Genomic DNA, 18637 nt, shown 5'->3' with positions numbered 1-18637 from the left:
TCAAGACCACCTTTTGTAGCTTCTGCTGTGTTGATTAAGATTTGATTAGAATTTCCTGTATAGTTATAGAGATGAAAGAGCTAATTTCATTCAAGTGAACTGACAAAGATTTTGCCATTAATTGCATAATAATTGATTATATAATGATTGCATAACATTGCATTGCGTTGCAAAAATATTGCATTCATTTAAAAGATTAATCTTTCATCTATCTATATATACCTCTTTTATTAATTTATATGCAGTCTTAAGAAAGTAACAGCATTTTAAAGGCTGGAGATTGGAATACAAAAACATCTTTGTGTTGTGCTACCTGAAACATGTGGTTCCTGTACCAACAAAATCAATGAAATTTGGTATTCAACAAATAATAACAAAAGTTTGTGTTACATTTCCTATTGTATAAATGTGTTTGTTCAATATATGATTGGTATATTGATGAAAACAAATGGCAAAGCAATGTTCCTTTCAATTGACAATATATATGTTTACTCTTTGTCATACCATCCCCTCCTGGATTGGTTTTATACAGAACTGATGAAATTAAAGAAAGGTCTTTAAGAAAAACACATTTCATATAAAATAAGGTCAATTTATTTTGCTATATTTTCTATTAATATAAAAACAGAATAAATAACAAATAAATAATAAAAACATAAAGATCACAGTTAGAAATAATTTTATACAAAGTTATCTCCCCTGCTGTCATTACAGCTAATTTCATAATGCATGTAAAGCAAGACTTTGGTTAGATTTCTTGCTTTGATTGTGTAAATGTTTATTCAAGCTTTGTAATTAAGATTGACATCTTCAAACGATATATATATATATATATATATATATATATATAAAATGACTGAATAAATAGTCAACGATCAATCTTACAGGGCGATGGATCATGTAATATGATTCTGTACACTACAAAATATAATATATAACAAGTCAAAAAGGGTACAACATCACCATTAAATAACTATAAAATGAACAAATATTAGATATTTGGGATAACAGATATCCTTCTTCAATAATAGAATGATGTCAAATGAATCATGTCAAAAAAAATATATATATATATATATATATATATATATATATATATATATATATATAGTTAAACCTGTATATATTATATATAAATTGTATTGGATGTTATTCCAATATAATTGTACAATATACAAACAAAGCTAGCAAGCTAACCCAAGTCTTGATCTACATGCATTAGGAAATTGGCTGTAATTTTCCCTGAAAATAGGGAATAACATAATTATAATGCAAGTTTTGTGGTTTTGTTAATCACAGCTTGTACATAAGTACCGGTATTTTATTTCATGGTTTTTTTTTTTTTAATGTTTTAATACTATTTTATGTTTTCAGTTATTTCTGCATTTATGGATGCCATAAAAATCATCATTTTACAGAAGTACACATGTTGTCTCTTCTGGATGGGCTTTCAACCAAGAAAAGCATGAAAGCTGTCATCCTTATATCCCAATTCTTTTGAATATCTGAAAAACAAACACAAACATTACTTTATGGCATTTAAGAAATTTAACACTGTCTGTTAACACCAAGATTATAAAATTCAACCCCAATTTGTGAAAAGTTACATTTCACTCTGATTGTTAATGACTATGATTGACAGTTTTCTGCTGAAGGTATGTGGTTTTTCTAAAGAAGTCCATCTTTCTCAACTGAACCCTCCAAAAACAAAATGGTTTCAATGGTCAAGGTAAATGTACTGACAGTAGTGTTAAACAATCAATCAATCAATTAATTCATTATTGACAGTTGTTTTCAATTTGTTTGATGTGTTTTTTTCTTTTGATTTTGCAATTTGATAAGGGACTATCTGTTCAAATTTTCCTTAGAGTTCTATATTTTTGCTATATACTTTTTTCTGAAAAGTTTTCAATGTCATAATAAATGAGGTTATTGAGTTTTACTGTCTATAATCAAATCCCAATCCAATTTTGAAACAATTTGTCCTTCAAAAATGTTCTATATTATTATTTCATAATCTTAAATCTTTAATGTACAAAATGTGAATTTACATACCGAGAGACTATTTCTGTAAATGCAGTTGGTCCACAGGCACAGATGAGCAAGTTTGAGCTGTCTTTAGTTGATGCAGGTGTGAAGGTTTCCATTATTTCCTTAGTAACACGACCTTTCTGACCTTGCCAATTATCATTTGCTTCTGATAAAACATACTCAACAGTAAAACTGTAAAAAAGGAAATAAACATTTAATGCCATTTTATATAAGCCAGATGACTTAAAGTCTTAAGCAGTCAATACCATTGTTGACCTATAAATGTTCATCATAGGGAAAGGGGTGTCTCAAGGTCCTTTTTATGGCCTTTAAAAAAGTAAGTATAAATTAAGCTTAATGGTTAAGAACTTTTGAAATGCTTGAAAGATATAAACAATGTCTAATCTGCGTTAACTGCAGCAGTGTTCTCCCCAAGGTTTTTTAGCATCTTGGTAATGCGATGCTCCCCAAGGCCTTTTAGCATCTTGATAATGTGATGCTCCCCAAGGCCTGATAGCATCTCAGCAATGCGATGCTCCCCAAGGCCTTTCAGCATTTCGGTAATGGATGCTCCTCAAGGTCTTTTAGCATCTTGGTAATGCGATGCTCCCAAAGGCCTTTTAGCATCTGGGTAATGCGATGCTCCCAAAGGCCTTTTAGCATCTGGGTAATGCAATGCTCCCAAAGGCCTTTTAGCATCTGGGTGATGCGATGCTCCTCAAGGCCTGATAGCATCTCGGTAATGCGATGCTCCCCAAGGCCTTTCAGCATTTCGGTAATGCAATGCTCCCCAAGGCCTTTTAGCATCTTGGTAATGCAATGCTCCCAAAGGCCTTTTAGCATCTTGGTAATGTGATGCTCCCCAAGGCCTTTTAGCATCTTGGTAATGCGATGCTCCCAAAGGCCTTTTAGCATCTTGGTAATGCAATGCTCCCCAAGGCCTTTTAGCATCTTGGTAATGCTATGCTCCCATTGGCCTTTTAGCATCTTGGTAATGCGATGCTCCCAAAGGCCTTTTAGCATCTTGGTAATGCGATGCTCCCCAAGGCCTTTTAGCATCTTGGTAATGCTATGCTCCCCAAAGCCTTTTAGCATCTTGGTAATGCGATGCTCCCAAAGGCCTTTTAGCATCTTGGTAATGTGATGCTCTCCAAGGCCTTTTAGCATCTAGGTAATGTGATGCTCTCCAAGGCCTTTTAGCATCTAGGTAATGTGATGCTCTCCAAGGCCTTTTAGCATCTTGGTAATGCGATGCTCCCCAAGGCCTTTTAGCATCTTGGTAATGTGATGCTCCCCAAGACCTTTTAGCATCTTGGTAATGTGATGCTCCCCAAGGCCTTTTAGCATCTAGGTAATGTGATGCTATATTGCTAGGATGTGTTGATATCTGAAATTATTTTTGTGTTATTGATAAGATTCTACTTTCAAGTTGTGGAGAGAACATTGCAATGCTGATGTTCCTTTAATGGTATTGAGTAAAATTGAGAATGGAAATGGGGAATGTGTCAAAGCGACAATAACCCGACCAAAGAGCAGACAAGAGTCTAAGGCCACCAATGGGACTTTAATGTAGCGAAAAACTCCCGCAACCGTAGGAGACCTTCAGCTGGCCCCTAAACAAATATGTATACTAGTTCATTGATAATGATACTAAACTCCGAATTATACAAAAGAAACTAAAATTTATTTTATAGATGAAATACATAAGCCACTTACTTTTTAAAATCTTGCGTTAAGGAATCAAGTTGGTCTTTCCATAAAATATCATTTTCTGTTTTGTTGAAAAACATAAGTTTAATATTTCTGAAACAAAAAGTTAGCTAGAATTAAACAATAACCAGGTGCTCCGCAGGGCGCAGCTTTATACGACCGCAGAGGTCGAACCCTGAACAGTTGGGGCAAGTATGGACAAAACATTCAAGCGTGATACAGCTCTGAATTTGGATTGTGATCAAATTTTTGACATTACATGGTTTTTTTTTACACAAAACAAATGTCAAGATTTTACAAATCAATTAAAGATTTCTTCTTCAAACTTTTTAAATCTAAAATTAAATAGTTGACACAGCATAGGTTTCTGACACAGAATGAATGTGGTCTAATGAACTTAAAAGTTTTTTTTTGCCTTTGAGCAATTCACTATGCTGTTGAATATTAATCCTCTCAAAAAAATGTTTGAAGAAATTTTCTTTTTATTTATGAAATCTGAAATGAGAAAAATTTAACCCCCCCCCTTTTTTTCACATCCCCGTTTCCCTTTTTCCAAAACTGATATCAATTCAAATTTCTAATGGAGTTTGCAACAATAACTACTCTTTTAAATACATCATAAAATATTAAAATGTAAAATAAAGTGCTTGTTATCACTGAATGGTAAAGATTGGTTGGTAGTAAAAGTGAATATACATTGTTTATTGTATAAAACAATAAAAAAAACTTCATCAGCAACATTTTATATTGGCAAATTTCCAAAGAAGTTATTTACATAAAGTTATTGGCAAACAAAAATAGAAAATGACATCATAGTCATGTCTGGCAAATGTCCAACATACATTATCTAAAAACATTTTAGATAAGATAAGGAAAAAAAGCTTCATCAGCAACATTTTATATTGGCAAATTTCCAATGAAGTTATTTACATAAAGTTATTGGCAAATAAAAATAGAAAATGACATCATAGTCATGTCTGGCAAATTTCCAACATATATTATCAACTACTATTCTATACAAAGAAAGATAACTCCAATTGAAAATTAATTGCTATTGCACAATATTGTGCAATTAGATATTTCTTGCTATTGTGCAATACTGTGCAATTGAAAATTTCTTGCTATTGCACAATACTTGATATGGAATCCTGATTTGGACCAACTTGAAAACTGGGCCCATAATCAAAAATCAAAGTACATATTTAGATAAAGCATATCAAATAAGCCCAAGAATTTAATTTTTGTTAAAATCAAACTTAGTTTAATTTTGGACCCTATGGACCTTAATGTAGACCAATTTGAAAACTGGACCAAAAATTAAGAATCTACATACACAGTTAGATTTGGCATATCAAAGAACCCATTTATTCAATTTTTGATGAAATCAAACAAAGTTTAATTTTGGACCCCCATTTGGACCAACTTGAAAACTAGGCCAATAATTAAAAATCTAAGTACATTTTTAAATTCAGCATATCAAAGAACCCCAAGGATTCAATTTTTGTTAAAATCAAACTAAAGTTTAATTTTGGACCCTTTGGACCTTAATGTAGACCAATTTGAAAACGTGACCAAAAATTAAGAATCTACATACATAGTTAGATTCGGCATATCAAAGAACCCTAATTATTCAATTTTTGATGAAATCACACAAAGTTCAATTTTGGACCCTTTGGGCCCCTTATTCCTAAACTGTTAGGACCAAAACTCCCAAAATCAAACCCAACCTTCCTTTTATGGTCATAAACCTTGTGTTTAAATTTCATAGATTTCTATTTACTTATACTAAAGTTATGGTGCAAAAACCAAAAATAATGCTTATTTGGGCCCCTTTTTGGCCCCTAATTCATAAACTGTTGTGACCTCAACTCCAAAAATCAATCCCAACCTTCCTTTTGTGGTCATAAACCTTGTGTTAAAATTTCATTGATTTCTATTCACTTATACTAAAGTTATTGTGCGAAAACCAAGAATAATGCTTATTTGGGCCCTTTTTTGGCCCTTAATTCCTAAACTGTTGGAACCAAAACTCCCAAAATCAATCCCAACCTTCCTTTTGTGGTCATAAACCTTGTGTCAAAATTTCATAGATTTCCATTCACTTAAACTAAAGTTATAGTGCGAAAACCAAGAAAATGCTTATTTGGGCCCTTTTTGGCCCCTAATTCCTAAAATGTTGGGACCAAAACTCCCAAAATCAATCCCAACCTTCCTTTTGTGGTCATAAACCTTGTGTTAAAATTTCATTGATTTCTATTCACTTTTACTAAAGTTAGAGTGCGAAAACTAAAAGTATTCGGACGACGACGACGACGACGCCAACGTGATAGCAATATACGACCAAAAAATTAAAATTTTTGCGGTCGTATAAAAATGAGTAGTTTTCTACATGATTCATTGTCATACATACCACTACTGCTAAATGTTTCATTCTAAAACTTGCATACAATTTATGAAGACAAGATATAAAGACATCAACAGATTTCCTTTTTTGAAAATAATAAATCTAAGCTTTAAAATCTCAAGTTTCCATGTTTCAACAATAATAATCTTTTAAGTCTTCAGATATTTGAAAGCAAAATTTTATCTGTAACAGAATACACATATTTATAATTTTAAGAATTTAGCTGAACTTGTTTTGAATGAATCTAGATATAACTTTCTGAAGAATATCCATTTGACATCATTAAAAGGGTCTCATATGGGGGTTCTGATCCCGGATCTCGCTTACTGTTTTGTCATATTCCCATATCCCGCTTACACTATGTAAGGGAGCAATTCTCATTTTTTGGTTATTTCCTGTGTCCCGGTAGACTTCATTTCCCGTTTTCACGACACAATAATTTGACTTTCATGCATCACACTTAAAAAAAAAAAGCAATCCTGTGTTAGGCTTTGACACCCAAATGAGACCCACATTAAACAATTACCTTTTAATTTTGATATCAAATAAAATTAAGAACAGAAAAAGGGAATGTATCAAAGAGACAACAACCTGACCAAGTCAACCAATGGATCTTTAAAACATCGAGAAAATCCGGCACCTGCAAATGTATTTATTGTGATGCAATATTTTGCAGGAACTTGTATGACTTTTAAGTAATGGCATTCTAATAGGCATAGGGATGTTAAATCCGTCTATTATTTTCACAATAAAATAACTCACCTTGCTGGTTTCTGATCAACATGTAAGCAATGGTATATAAGTTTGATCATTGGAGTGAAGCCGGTACCAGCAGCATACAGTACTAAATCTGTTACATCTTTTAGACGCTCTTCCTTGAAAGTACCCTCAGGGTAACTTATGTCTATTGTATCTCCTGGAAAGAATCGATTACTCGTTTACAAAATTTAAAAACTCTGAATGGGAGTTCCAGAATAGAGAATAATTTGGCCTCATCTACAGAAAAATGAAATAAGAAAAAAGTAGATCAACAGTAGAGAATATTGAATAATAAGGTGCTAGAATATAAAAAATGGAGAGAAAAAAGGGAAGAGCTATAGTGAATATAACAGAAAATTGACTACAAAAAGTATACAGAAATGAAGCTTTAATCCAGACAATAAACTACACATATATATGAAGAGTAATTCATTTAATTGACTGCATGTATGATCAATAAGAAAGATTATTATTCAAAAACATATGTATGAACTTTAAAAAAGTATTTTTTGCTAATTCTATAAATGCATCAATTGATTGTTGTTAGCTAAACACCCTGTGTCAAATTCAACATTGAAAAGGCTGTACAATCATTGGCTTCAATTACAACTCTAAATGTGGATTCATTTAATTTTGGGAGCACCAAATTTTGTTGATTGAAGAAAAATTGTCTTTTTTCCTTGATATTTCATTCTGAGATTTGACTAAAATAGAAATTTTTACTTCATTGAACAGTTGAATTTTTGTTTCATGTATACAACTAAATCCACAAAAGTTGGCATGATATGAATGATAATACACCTTATTTGGAAAACTCTCCCTGTTGACCCAATAATCTGTCCAGCTTGAACTTTTGATGTCATACAACAATCACTTTTCCAAGATTGTTATATGACTCTTGCATGTTTATGCTTTTTTGGCGGCATTTTCCTTTGATCTATTGTTTTTTTCTCTTTGATCTTTTCAATTTTGGCCAAATCTCACGCATTTGCTTCATGAAAAGTTGACAGAACTGCCATTGTGGCATCAGATATTTTGTTTTATGACATCAAAATTTTATGGGAACCTTAGTGATGTCCACTAATGGCTGACAAATAGCAATAACATGTATGAATATACAGTACATGGAACATTTTGTAATTTACTTCCTGGTTTTTGGAAACAGGAAATCCTGTATCTATTTATATACTGTAATAAATACCTGGAGACAAACTTCCAATCCAAGGAGTCAATGCACCATCTTTATAAATTTTAATCATTAGGTATATAACAGAACCCAGTCTGTCGTCTTGTTTGTCTGGTAGTAATGACTTTATCACAGCTGTATAACTACGAGCTATTGTCATTCCTGAAAAATAAATATTCATTTGTAAGTTAATACTAAATGATACTGAAAAAATTATAAAGTACAAAAAACACTAGGATTTGAGCCTTAAGAAGAATATCAAATTTTTCTTGTCCTTTCAAAGAGGTATTTATTATCCACCCATTTTCGTTAAATATGAGATGTATAGTTCAAAACATATGGTTTGCTAACCAAATATTTACTAAAATTTAAGTCTTTTTAGACCTTTTTCTTTGAGACTAAAAATCTTTTAGAGGTATTTCGATCACTTTGAGACTTTATCCAGCTAAGTTTTCAAAAGATTTGGTTATGTTTCAAAAGATACCATTAAAAAACAAAACATTGACTTGTTACAAAAATGTATATCTTCACTATGTGACGTCAATGTTTTAAAAGCCTCCCCCTGTAATAATCATGTTTGGTCTAAAATATCTATTTAATGTCCAATGAAAAATTTGATGTTTGGCTCAGATAATACTACATGTATATTGAAACCAAAATGCTATTGCCAGGAAAAAATGCCATTAATTATATATGTATCACTAGCTAATTCACAATACAGTTGATTCATTTATTTTCGTGAGTACCAATTTTTGTGGATCGATGAAAACTTTTATTTTCGTTGTTTTGCCCAAGTCAGCCTTAAAAACCTTATAGAACCAGGTGCTCCACAGGGCACAGCTTTATGCAACCGCAGTGGTCAAACCCTGAACATTTGGGGCAAATTTTGTCACAATATTCAAGCTTGATATTGCCTGAATTTGGATTGAGATCAAATTTTTGACATAATATAGGTTTTTGTCACAAAATAAATGTGTTCAAAGAACTAACAAATCTATTGCACAATACTGTGCAATTGAAGATTTCTTCTTGAAACTTTTGAAAACAAGCAGTGTAAGGGAGGTAATCAAGTATTCAAACTTATATATAACAGTATTCTTCAAATTCTAATTGCATTACCTCCCTTACACTGCTTTTATATTGTACTAAATTGTCCTTTAACCAGAAAAAAACCCTTGTTTCCCCCCTTTTTTGCCCCTAATTGCTTGATAATTTAAGCCATAACCCCCCATAACCATCCCTTTGTAGTATGGAAACTTGTGGTATAACTTCAAGGAGATTTATACACTTAAACACAAGTTATTGACTGAAAACTACAAAAATACTTATTTGGGCCCCTTTTTTTGTCACTCACTAATAGAAACCCCTCCTCCCCTTGGAGAAAGAACCACAAAACTCATTTCAGCCTTTCCTTTGTAGTAAGAAACCTTGTAGTATAATTTCAGAGAGATCCATATACTTAAACCCAAGTTATTGCCTGTAAACTAGAAAAATGCTTCTTTTTGGCCCTTTTTTAGCCCCTTATTCCTAAATGTTCAGGGATATTAACCCCAAACTGAATCAAAGCCTTCCTTTTGTTATATGGAACCTTGTGGTACAATGTCAGAGAGATCCATACAGTTATACATTAGTTATTGTCCTGAAACTACAAAAATGCTTGTTTTTTGCCCCTTTTTTGCCCTTAATACCTAGACTGTTTGCCCTATAACCCTTAAAATAAATCCCAACCTTCTAGTTTACGGTATGAACATTGTGGTACAATATCAGAGCAACTGAAATACTAATACACAACTTATTTTCCTGAAAATAGATAAGTGCTTGTTTTGGGCACCTTTGGGCCCCTAACTTCTAAACTGTTGGGACCATAACCCCCAAAATGAATCCCAACCTTCCTTTAGTGGTTACAAACATTGTGTTAAAATTTTATTGATTTCTATTATCTTATACCTAAGTTGTTATCCAGAAACCATCCGTCTTCGGACGACGCTGACGACGATGACGACGTGATACAATATAAGACCAAATTTTTTTTAATTTTTGCGGTCGTTTAAAAATGTAATTCGTTGAACATTTAAATTTGTGGTTCACCTGTACCCACGAAATCCACGAAAATTTGTATCCAACAGAATAGGATCAAAATATTGTAATGATTTACTGGTTATTTCGTCATAATTGATAGGAGATGAATACACCATTGAGTGAACATGTAGATATTTACCTGATATATTATGTTGTACATGTACATGATGACCTAGAGGTACACACATAGATAACTCTGGAGGTAGATGGATACATAATAATTTACAGTCATGTGACACTTCAGAAACAGATTCTATATTACAGCTATGATATGTTGTTTCTGGAATAAAAAAGACAGCAAATATAGAACACATATCTACCAATAAATTCACTTGAGAAATTATTGTCCCTTTGAATACTGTAATGAGATTTTTTACGTAGAATTCTATTCATGATTTGAGGTGCTTAACCTGTTACCAGATTTTTAATTTTGTGTTTCCCCTCCCTAAAGCCACATAAATTTAATATCTTCTTTATCAGGATTGCGAGTCCATATTTTTTTTTTTCTTGGGGGGGGGTGGCTATGAGTGCCTTTGCCAAACACTAAAATTTTTTGCAGACTACAGATACAATTAGTGTATTTTTAGAAAAAGTAAGTTTAAACAATGAGCCAATGTTTAAAATGAGGTTTATTGTCCAGCGTCAAACCCCAGGTATTTATCATTTAACGAAAAAATACATTTTTAAATCAATGTTAAGTGTCTTTATTTCCTATCCATTTCTATTGAATTATGTTACCCATGTCACTTTTAATGCATTATTTTTTTACTATATATTTTATGTTAACATGATAGACATGTCATCAAATTTACAATATCTTATTGCTGACTTGGTCACTTAATGCTTCAGTACAGATCTTTCATTAATTGAAGCTTATTACTTTTTATGGAGAAAAAATAACATGTTTACTCTAAGGAATTGATATATTTTAAATGGCGAGACTTGTTAAATGAGAGTGGGCTTTTCAGATTAGTTTTATATCTACGTGACATTTAGCATTTATGTATCAGTTCACATCAATAAAAAAACCAAGATCTTAGATTCTGACACTTATAGCCCATAAATTCAGTACAATCTAAAGCTAGTGTGACAATTTTTATGCTTTCCCCCTTTTTTTAAAATGCTCATCTATCTTACAACTGTTGAGGCTAGCTTTATTTTAAATTCAGTTTTGTGCATGTACTGTGGATTCAATTATTTTTGTGGGTATCAATTTTTGTGGATTGCTGAAAACTTGCATTTTCATGGATATTTGATTTCGTGGTTGAACAATCTCTGAATACAAACCCTATTGAAAATATGTTATTTGTTGTACATTTGAATTCTTGGTTAACCTGTACCCACGAAACCCACAATAATTAGTATCCAACGAATAAAAAATGAATTCACAGTATCTATAAATCTTCAATGGGAAAGTGTTTTGTCTTGGAAACTTCAAAATATTTCAAACTAGGTATTTTTCTAAAAATTATTTTTTAGCAGTTTTGTCCTTAGTACTGTAATGGTTATCTTAAATTCATCTAGACAATACAATGAGGGTTGAGTACTCACAAAACCAACTTGCGGTATGGACTTTGCTCATTGTTAAAGTCTGAGCAGTGACCTATAGTTGCTAATTTCTTTGTCATTTGGTCTCTTGTGGAAAGTTGTCTCATTGGCAATCATATCACATCTTCTTTTTTATATTAACTCTGCCACTCAGAATTTGGTGTATGCATCAGATATTTGGTTATCGTTGTTGAATCATTTCCTGTCTAAATTGCTATTTTGACATACTGAAGACCAAGTTGGTGTTTACAGTGTCTGTGATGCCTAACTTATAGTTGTTGATTTCTGTGTCATTTGGTCTCTTGTGAATAGTTGTCCCATTGGACGTCATACCACATCTTCTTGTTAATATTAAGTCTAATACCAGGAGCTTTATAGTTTTAACTGATCTCTTCTATATCATTATGACAATTCTTCTCCTGTCGTGAATGTGTTCATAGTACAGGGATACACCACTGTGAAATTGGGGTAAAAACTCTAATTTGGCATTAAAATTAGAAAGATTATATCATAGGGAACATGTGCACTAAGTTTCAAGTTGATTAGACTTCAACTTCATCAAAAACTACCTTGACCAAAAACATTAACCTAAAGTGGGACAGACAAACAAACTTATGGACAAACAAACAGATGGACAAGTGTACTAAGTTTCAAGTTGATTGGACTTTAACTTCATCAAAAACTCTCTTGACCAAACACTTTTACCAAAAACTTTAACGTGAAGCGGGATGGACGAATACACAACCAGACCGAAAAACATAATGCCCCATATTAGGCATAAAAACCTTTGATGTGGTTTTATCAACATACTCAAGGGCGTATCCAGCCATTTTAAAATAAAGGGGGGGGGGGGGGGGAGTCCCAACCCAGGACAAGGGGAGGTTCCAACTATATTTCCCCATTCAAATGCATTGATCATCCCAAAAAAGGGGGCTTCCAACCCCCCGGAACCCTTCCCCTGGATCCCCCACTGATACTAACCAACATCTTTGGTATTCCTGAATGTATTATGTTGGTCTAGAAAACGGCCTATAGAAGACCACTGGCTTTCTGTTTCTTTAGGGAATACAATCTCGGTTTTCCCAGTCTCTTTTTGTATTCGTACTGAAATTAAAGAGGATACAAATAAAATATATGAAATAAGAAGAATGCTTTGATTTCCGTACTTTTGAAATTACTGCATATCTACATAAAATTGTATAAAATCAAGAACATTGCAAAATTGAAAGTTCATTCATAGGTGTTTAAATTTTTTTTTAATCTTTAGCTCTGAAGAACAATTTCTGTTAGGGGTTGTTTAATCTCATGATTAGAAGAAAATATACACTTTTAATAATTGGCCTTTTCAGAATCTAAAAAGACAATGGGTAATACATGTATCATTTTTGCGTACACTAAAATGAAAATAATGTTACTTCATTGGTTAAATTTCCTTTGTTTAGAAAGCTTTAAACCAATCACAATGTTTTGATGTACACCTTCGAAAACCAAGATTGCAAGAATGCATTAGTTTCTGAAACGACAAATTACTACCATTGTTTGACTGAAAGTATTTTTTGTCCTTTAAAAGCTCAGACCGATTCTTAAAAAAGAAATGTTGCTTGTATCTGAATCCTAGATATGTACTTCATGAATTTGCATCATATTGCTATCATTACACAATGTGATGATTTATTAAAACAATATTGTTTAAACTAAAAACTAATAAATCAAAGCACTGAAGTATTGTATTGATAGTAACTACAACGATTTATCATCACTTATTTTAATAACTCCTGGAGCATTGTATAAGAGTTATGGGAGATGTCAACATAATATTTGCAGTGCCAAAGCTACCTGACATTTTATCTTAGATAACAAATTGATTATTTATTGGATTCCATTGTCACTTGATCAATTTTTTGTAAATATTAATAACTCAACTTCAAAAAAGAAGATATGATGTTTTAACAGGAATATGTTGCCATAGGATATCATTATTTTATTTATTGCACTTCTCCACAATCAGATTTTTATGAAATCATTGGTCATAATTCCAATTTTGCAGTTTAAAATCTATTGAACATGTGTACAAATTTCCAGTTGATTTGACTGTGTTAAACCAAATCTATAACTACATTTAATCAAACCTTAAGCTTAATACAGTATGGAACACACAATGCCCGTCTTTTATAATATACCACAGTATACAGATAGGAAAAAGTATCACCCAATATAGCATGCTCATTATAGCTGACTATGCGGTATGGGCTTTGCTCATTGCCGTACGGTGACCTATAGTTGTTAATTTCTGTGTCATTTTGGTCTCTTGTGGAGAGTTGTCTCATTGGCAATCATACCACATCTTCTTTTTTATATCATATGAAGCATGGTACATAATTTAAGGATGTTAGTTCCAGCAAAATTTCCTAAAAGTTCATTTAATAGGTGTACAGATAAATAAGAATTTTGGAAATAGGTAGTTGATAATTATATCCGAAAATACACCACACAGCAGTGGTGGCATGAAGTTGGATAGAAAACTTCAGAAAGTTTTAATCTGTAGTTATATTGGTGCTGAGATAAATAGGATGGAAATCTAATACATTGAAATTTTTGTGAAAAAATATATAAGCAATTTGATGAGCAATGCATGTGAAATGCATCACACAGTATTATACATGCTCACATGAAGCCTAAAACCCCATTTCAGATAGCAGTGAACAGTAATTCCTATGAAAAATGAGACCAAACTTTCATGGAACATATAGACAGGTATTTTACAGTAAAACCCTTCCTTCGCAACAGGATACAATAAATTCATACCCAAAAGCAATCTCCAATTGATTATTTTTTTTCAAAAATAATGCATATTTTACAAGAATTTATGTCTAACATTTAGGAATTTTTGGTCCTCAATGCCCTTCAACTTCATACTTTAATTAGCTTTTAACCTTTTTATTCAAGCGTCACTGATGAGTCTTTTGTGTACAAAACATGTATCTGGTGCAAGTACAAAATTTTATTGATGGTATCTATGATGAGTTTATTGATGTTATCTACATATCATAGCTTGTTTCCTCAACTAATGTCAGTCTGATCTTCATTTATACTGACAACCTATTTTTCACTAATAAAATCCAAATCATTCCTTTTAAATCAATTCTTAAAGGACTCGGAGTGCTTTGATATGTAAGCGAATACTGTAAGTAAAGTGATTATAAGAGATTGATTCCGATACCTAATATGATTACAAAACTCATTGACATTGATTTCAGATCCTTTTTCAAATGTAGTTTTTCACAGACCATTTTAAGAACATTTAGTTTTACCCGTAGACGTAAATGATTGTGTTTAAATGAACAGAAAATCAATTTACTATGACAAAGCAAGTACAGGAATTTCTACTTTAATTTGTTGATTAGGTTATATATAAGATATATTTGGCACAACTTTGTCAGAATTTGGGGTTTAAAAAGCAAAGGTCCTGTGTTGAAGACCGTACTTTGACCTATGATGGTTTACTTTTACAGGTTGTGACTTGAATGGAAAGTTGTCTAATTGACACTTATACCACATCTTCTTTTACATGTATCTATCTTCATTTTTTGGTACATGATTTTGTTTTCCAAATGTATGGATTTGAGTGTCTTATGAGGATAATGATAACGAAATAAGTATGGTATCTTAGATATTTTTTTGTGCTATCTAAAAAGAAATGTAAATAGATGTACAAACAGCCAATTCAGTGCTTTCCATAGGGAAAAACCTATATAAGACGAGCATCAAATTATTATGAAAATGAAATTCATTTAAACACAAAATCATCACTTTTTTCTTGCTGTGATGATATTGTGCCAGGAAACTTAATCTCTCTCCATATGTTAAATAATTTTCCCAGATAAAGGGGTGTAAAATATCCACCTTTGGATTAAGGCTATGCTTACCATCATAATTATCTTTAACTTTATTTTCTAATTCTGAAATGAAAGAAAACTTCTTTAAGCATATTGTTTTAATAAAATTTACACAAATTCAGCACTGGTTAAATCTTTACTGAAATACATTACCCTTAGTGCCTATCAATGTTCATTGTTAAAGAATGACAAGTTTGTCATTTGCATACATTTTGACAAAAATATAACACATTTCATATTTGTATGGTAAATAATAATTAGTCTATAGAATTAAAACTTATTTGAGATATAACGATAAATTCATAAATTATAGCTCAGCCATAATTTCAAATACGACAAACTGACTAAAACTAAAGTTTCCTGATTCAATTAAAATAACTGAAATTTATAAAATGATGAGTTTATATTGAAAATCTAAGGAATCTGAATGGTTGCATCTCTTATACCATGCAATCAGATGATGTAAACTAACTTATTTTCACCAATACTTTATTTTGTCTTTGGCCCTTACTAACCCTTTTTGCTGCAACTTAATTGTGAAATTTTTGCAAGGGAAACCCGAATTTTTTACATATTCCTGAGTATTTAATTTCAAGTAATTTTCAGCTTACGAAAGTGGCAACAATAAATTGGTTTACAATGCATTTGAAGGTCATTTCCTGCCTGTCAAACAATACCACAAAAGAGAATACTGAATTCATTTAAGGATTGAATGCTTCTTTTTGTAACTTCATTGGGTTGTATAGGTTGCACTTTGTAAATACAACTGTTTCTCAAACCACGCCTCTTTTGGGGAGATTTAGAATATTAGTAGAAAACTAATTTTGTTTACATACTGGTTCCCAGTTATGTTCTCTGTGTTCCATCTCATAGAAACATAACTTGGGAATGTTACCAGTAAATATAATTGCGCATATTGTTTACATTGAAATCTGTGGTAACCTTTCATTCAAGGTAGGGGTAGTTAAGAAAATTAGTGTTAGTTTAAACTCTGAAAAGTTCAGGGCATATAAACGTTGAAAATATGCCACAAAGCCCTATATTTTGACCTTTGAAAAAAATTGTAGTGCATATGAACTTTCAATTCTAGGAAAAGATTTTTTTCAAAACTTCATAGTAAAAGTGGTACAGTTTTAGCCGTAAAAGGAGTTCCTATGGGAAATTGCATTGTCAATATTTACAGAAATGCAACCTAAAAGCGTTGACCGAAGTACATTTTGTATGAAGTGAGGAAGCACTTCATTCTAAAAATGTGCACACGGTCAATGCTTTTACAACCCTATGAAGATACAAAAAGAAGCATTCAATACTTATAATCAAATTTTTTAGCTAGGATCATGAAAACACGATTTTTATCAAGTTTTTATTTAATTTACCTGTGCACTTTATTGTGGGACCTTGTGTCATCATGAATGATAAATTTTATTGTGTAATGAAGTTGCTTAAGTAATAATGTGAGATCGCAGAGTAGCCAATCAGAATCATGTATTATAATGAAACATACATCTAATGTAATTATTATATCAGATTGAAAACAGTAACAAGATACTTACCAATATTTACAAAATAATTATAATCTTCTATATACAATATACATAATAATGTTAATTCCGATCTTTGTATTATAACACAGTCTCTTCTCATATGTTTACACTTGGTATATATCACTAGTGACACAGAGTTTTTATTCTGAAACCAGTCAAATCTGAAATAATAGAACAAATATGAGATGTGGCAATAAAACTGGGATAAAAAAAAAATGGCTGGTATAAAGCTAGCTGGTGTTGACAATATATTCTATATGTTTTGTTTTCAATTTTTTGAATTGAACATCACTGATGAGTCTTTGATACAAACACTCATGCCATCCAATATTCAAAAGTATAAGACTGGTATCTTTGATGAATTAATTTAATGACTATTTCATTTCTGCTTTATTTTTTTGGCTATCCATTTACCAGAAACAAATTGCAAAGAACAGAAGAAAGTTGAGATTTTATAAGCCGTTTAAGAAAAGTACTAAATTCATAAAATGTCTTTTTAAAATTAATTTGAATCACCTTATCAAATTAACTGATACATAATAAAATAACACAATAGAATAGACAGAATTGGAATAAAAAATGATTCCTATCTATCTCGTTCATTATTCTAACACATATCTCATCATGTTATATAATTTGTTGCATGTTCAACATCTATCTCTTTATCAAGTGAAAACAAATTAATTCTCCAAAGAAATGCATCAGTTCTGTGTTTTGTTTTATTCTATTTCAAACATAATACATTCTGGGATATCAATTAACATTATTTTATGATTAAAATATGCATTTGTTGTTGGGAACCCCCCTTTTTAAAATGGCTGGATCCGCCACTGGCATGTACATGTGAAACAGACAACAATCCATTATAATTATGAAGATACAGTAAAACTTTTGCCAAACACAAGGTAGCAACTTCTTAGCTACACATTATAAAGTTGAAACGACCAAAATATCATGTCATAGGGAACACTTGTACTAAGTTTCAATTTGATTGGACTTCAATTCCATCATAAACTACCTTGACCAAAAACTGAAGCAGGACAGACAGACGGACAAACAGACGGACGAACATACGACGAATGAACAGATGGACGGACAGACAGACGAACGACGCATAGACCAGAAAACATAATGCTCATAAATGGGGCATAAAAATCACTTTCAAGGAGCAGAGTAAATTTTGAAAAATGTTTAAAGCTAACTGAAAATGGTTAATTTCAAGCCATTGACAAACATTATTTTCTACAAGACAGGCCTGAAATTAACTCACACAACACAATTAAACATAATCAAACTCCAGAAATCAAATATAAGATAATTCCATTGAACATTATTTCTGAGTCTAATTTAATAAGTTTTCAGTACAAATAGATGTTGTTCCATGTTGGCCTTTCCTTTCAAAGGAAGGCCTGACGTGTTGAAGACCGTACTTTACAAATTGTGACTTGGATGAGAGAGTTGTCTCATTGGCACTCATACC

At 31.8% G+C, this 18637-nt stretch overlaps 1 protein-coding gene across 4 annotated transcripts in view; it reads right to left on the bottom strand.

Annotated features, from left to right (window-relative positions):
- Positions 1–1091: 1091 nt before the first annotated feature.
- The window catches only part of LOC143047635 (cytochrome b5 reductase 4-like), an 81870-nt gene continuing 64324 nt past the window's right edge, over positions 1092–18637 (bottom strand). For all 4 annotated transcript variants that reach the window (XM_076220803.1, XM_076220802.1, XM_076220804.1 and 1 more), the window contains 9 exons: positions 17167–17318; positions 15644–15676; positions 12699–12821; positions 10309–10449; positions 8106–8252; positions 6908–7061; positions 3748–3834; positions 2056–2223; positions 1092–1505 (listed from right to left, as the gene is read on the bottom strand). In XM_076220803.1, coding sequence (XP_076076918.1) covers positions 1451–1505; positions 2056–2223; positions 3748–3834; positions 6908–7061; positions 8106–8252; positions 10309–10449; positions 12699–12821; positions 15644–15676; positions 17167–17318 — 1060 coding nt within the window. In that variant the 3' untranslated portion in view covers positions 1092–1450. The remainder of the gene's footprint in view (positions 1506–2055; positions 2224–3747; positions 3835–6907; positions 7062–8105; positions 8253–10308; positions 10450–12698; positions 12822–15643; positions 15677–17166; positions 17319–18637) is intronic.

This window comes from Mytilus galloprovincialis, chromosome 10, assembly GCF_965363235.1.
Source record: "Mytilus galloprovincialis chromosome 10, xbMytGall1.hap1.1, whole genome shotgun sequence".
Lineage (NCBI taxonomy): Eukaryota > Metazoa > Mollusca > Bivalvia > Mytilida > Mytilidae > Mytilus > Mytilus galloprovincialis.
Note: the sequence above shows the minus strand (reverse complement) of the source record. Positions and strands in the feature narration are given on the sequence as shown.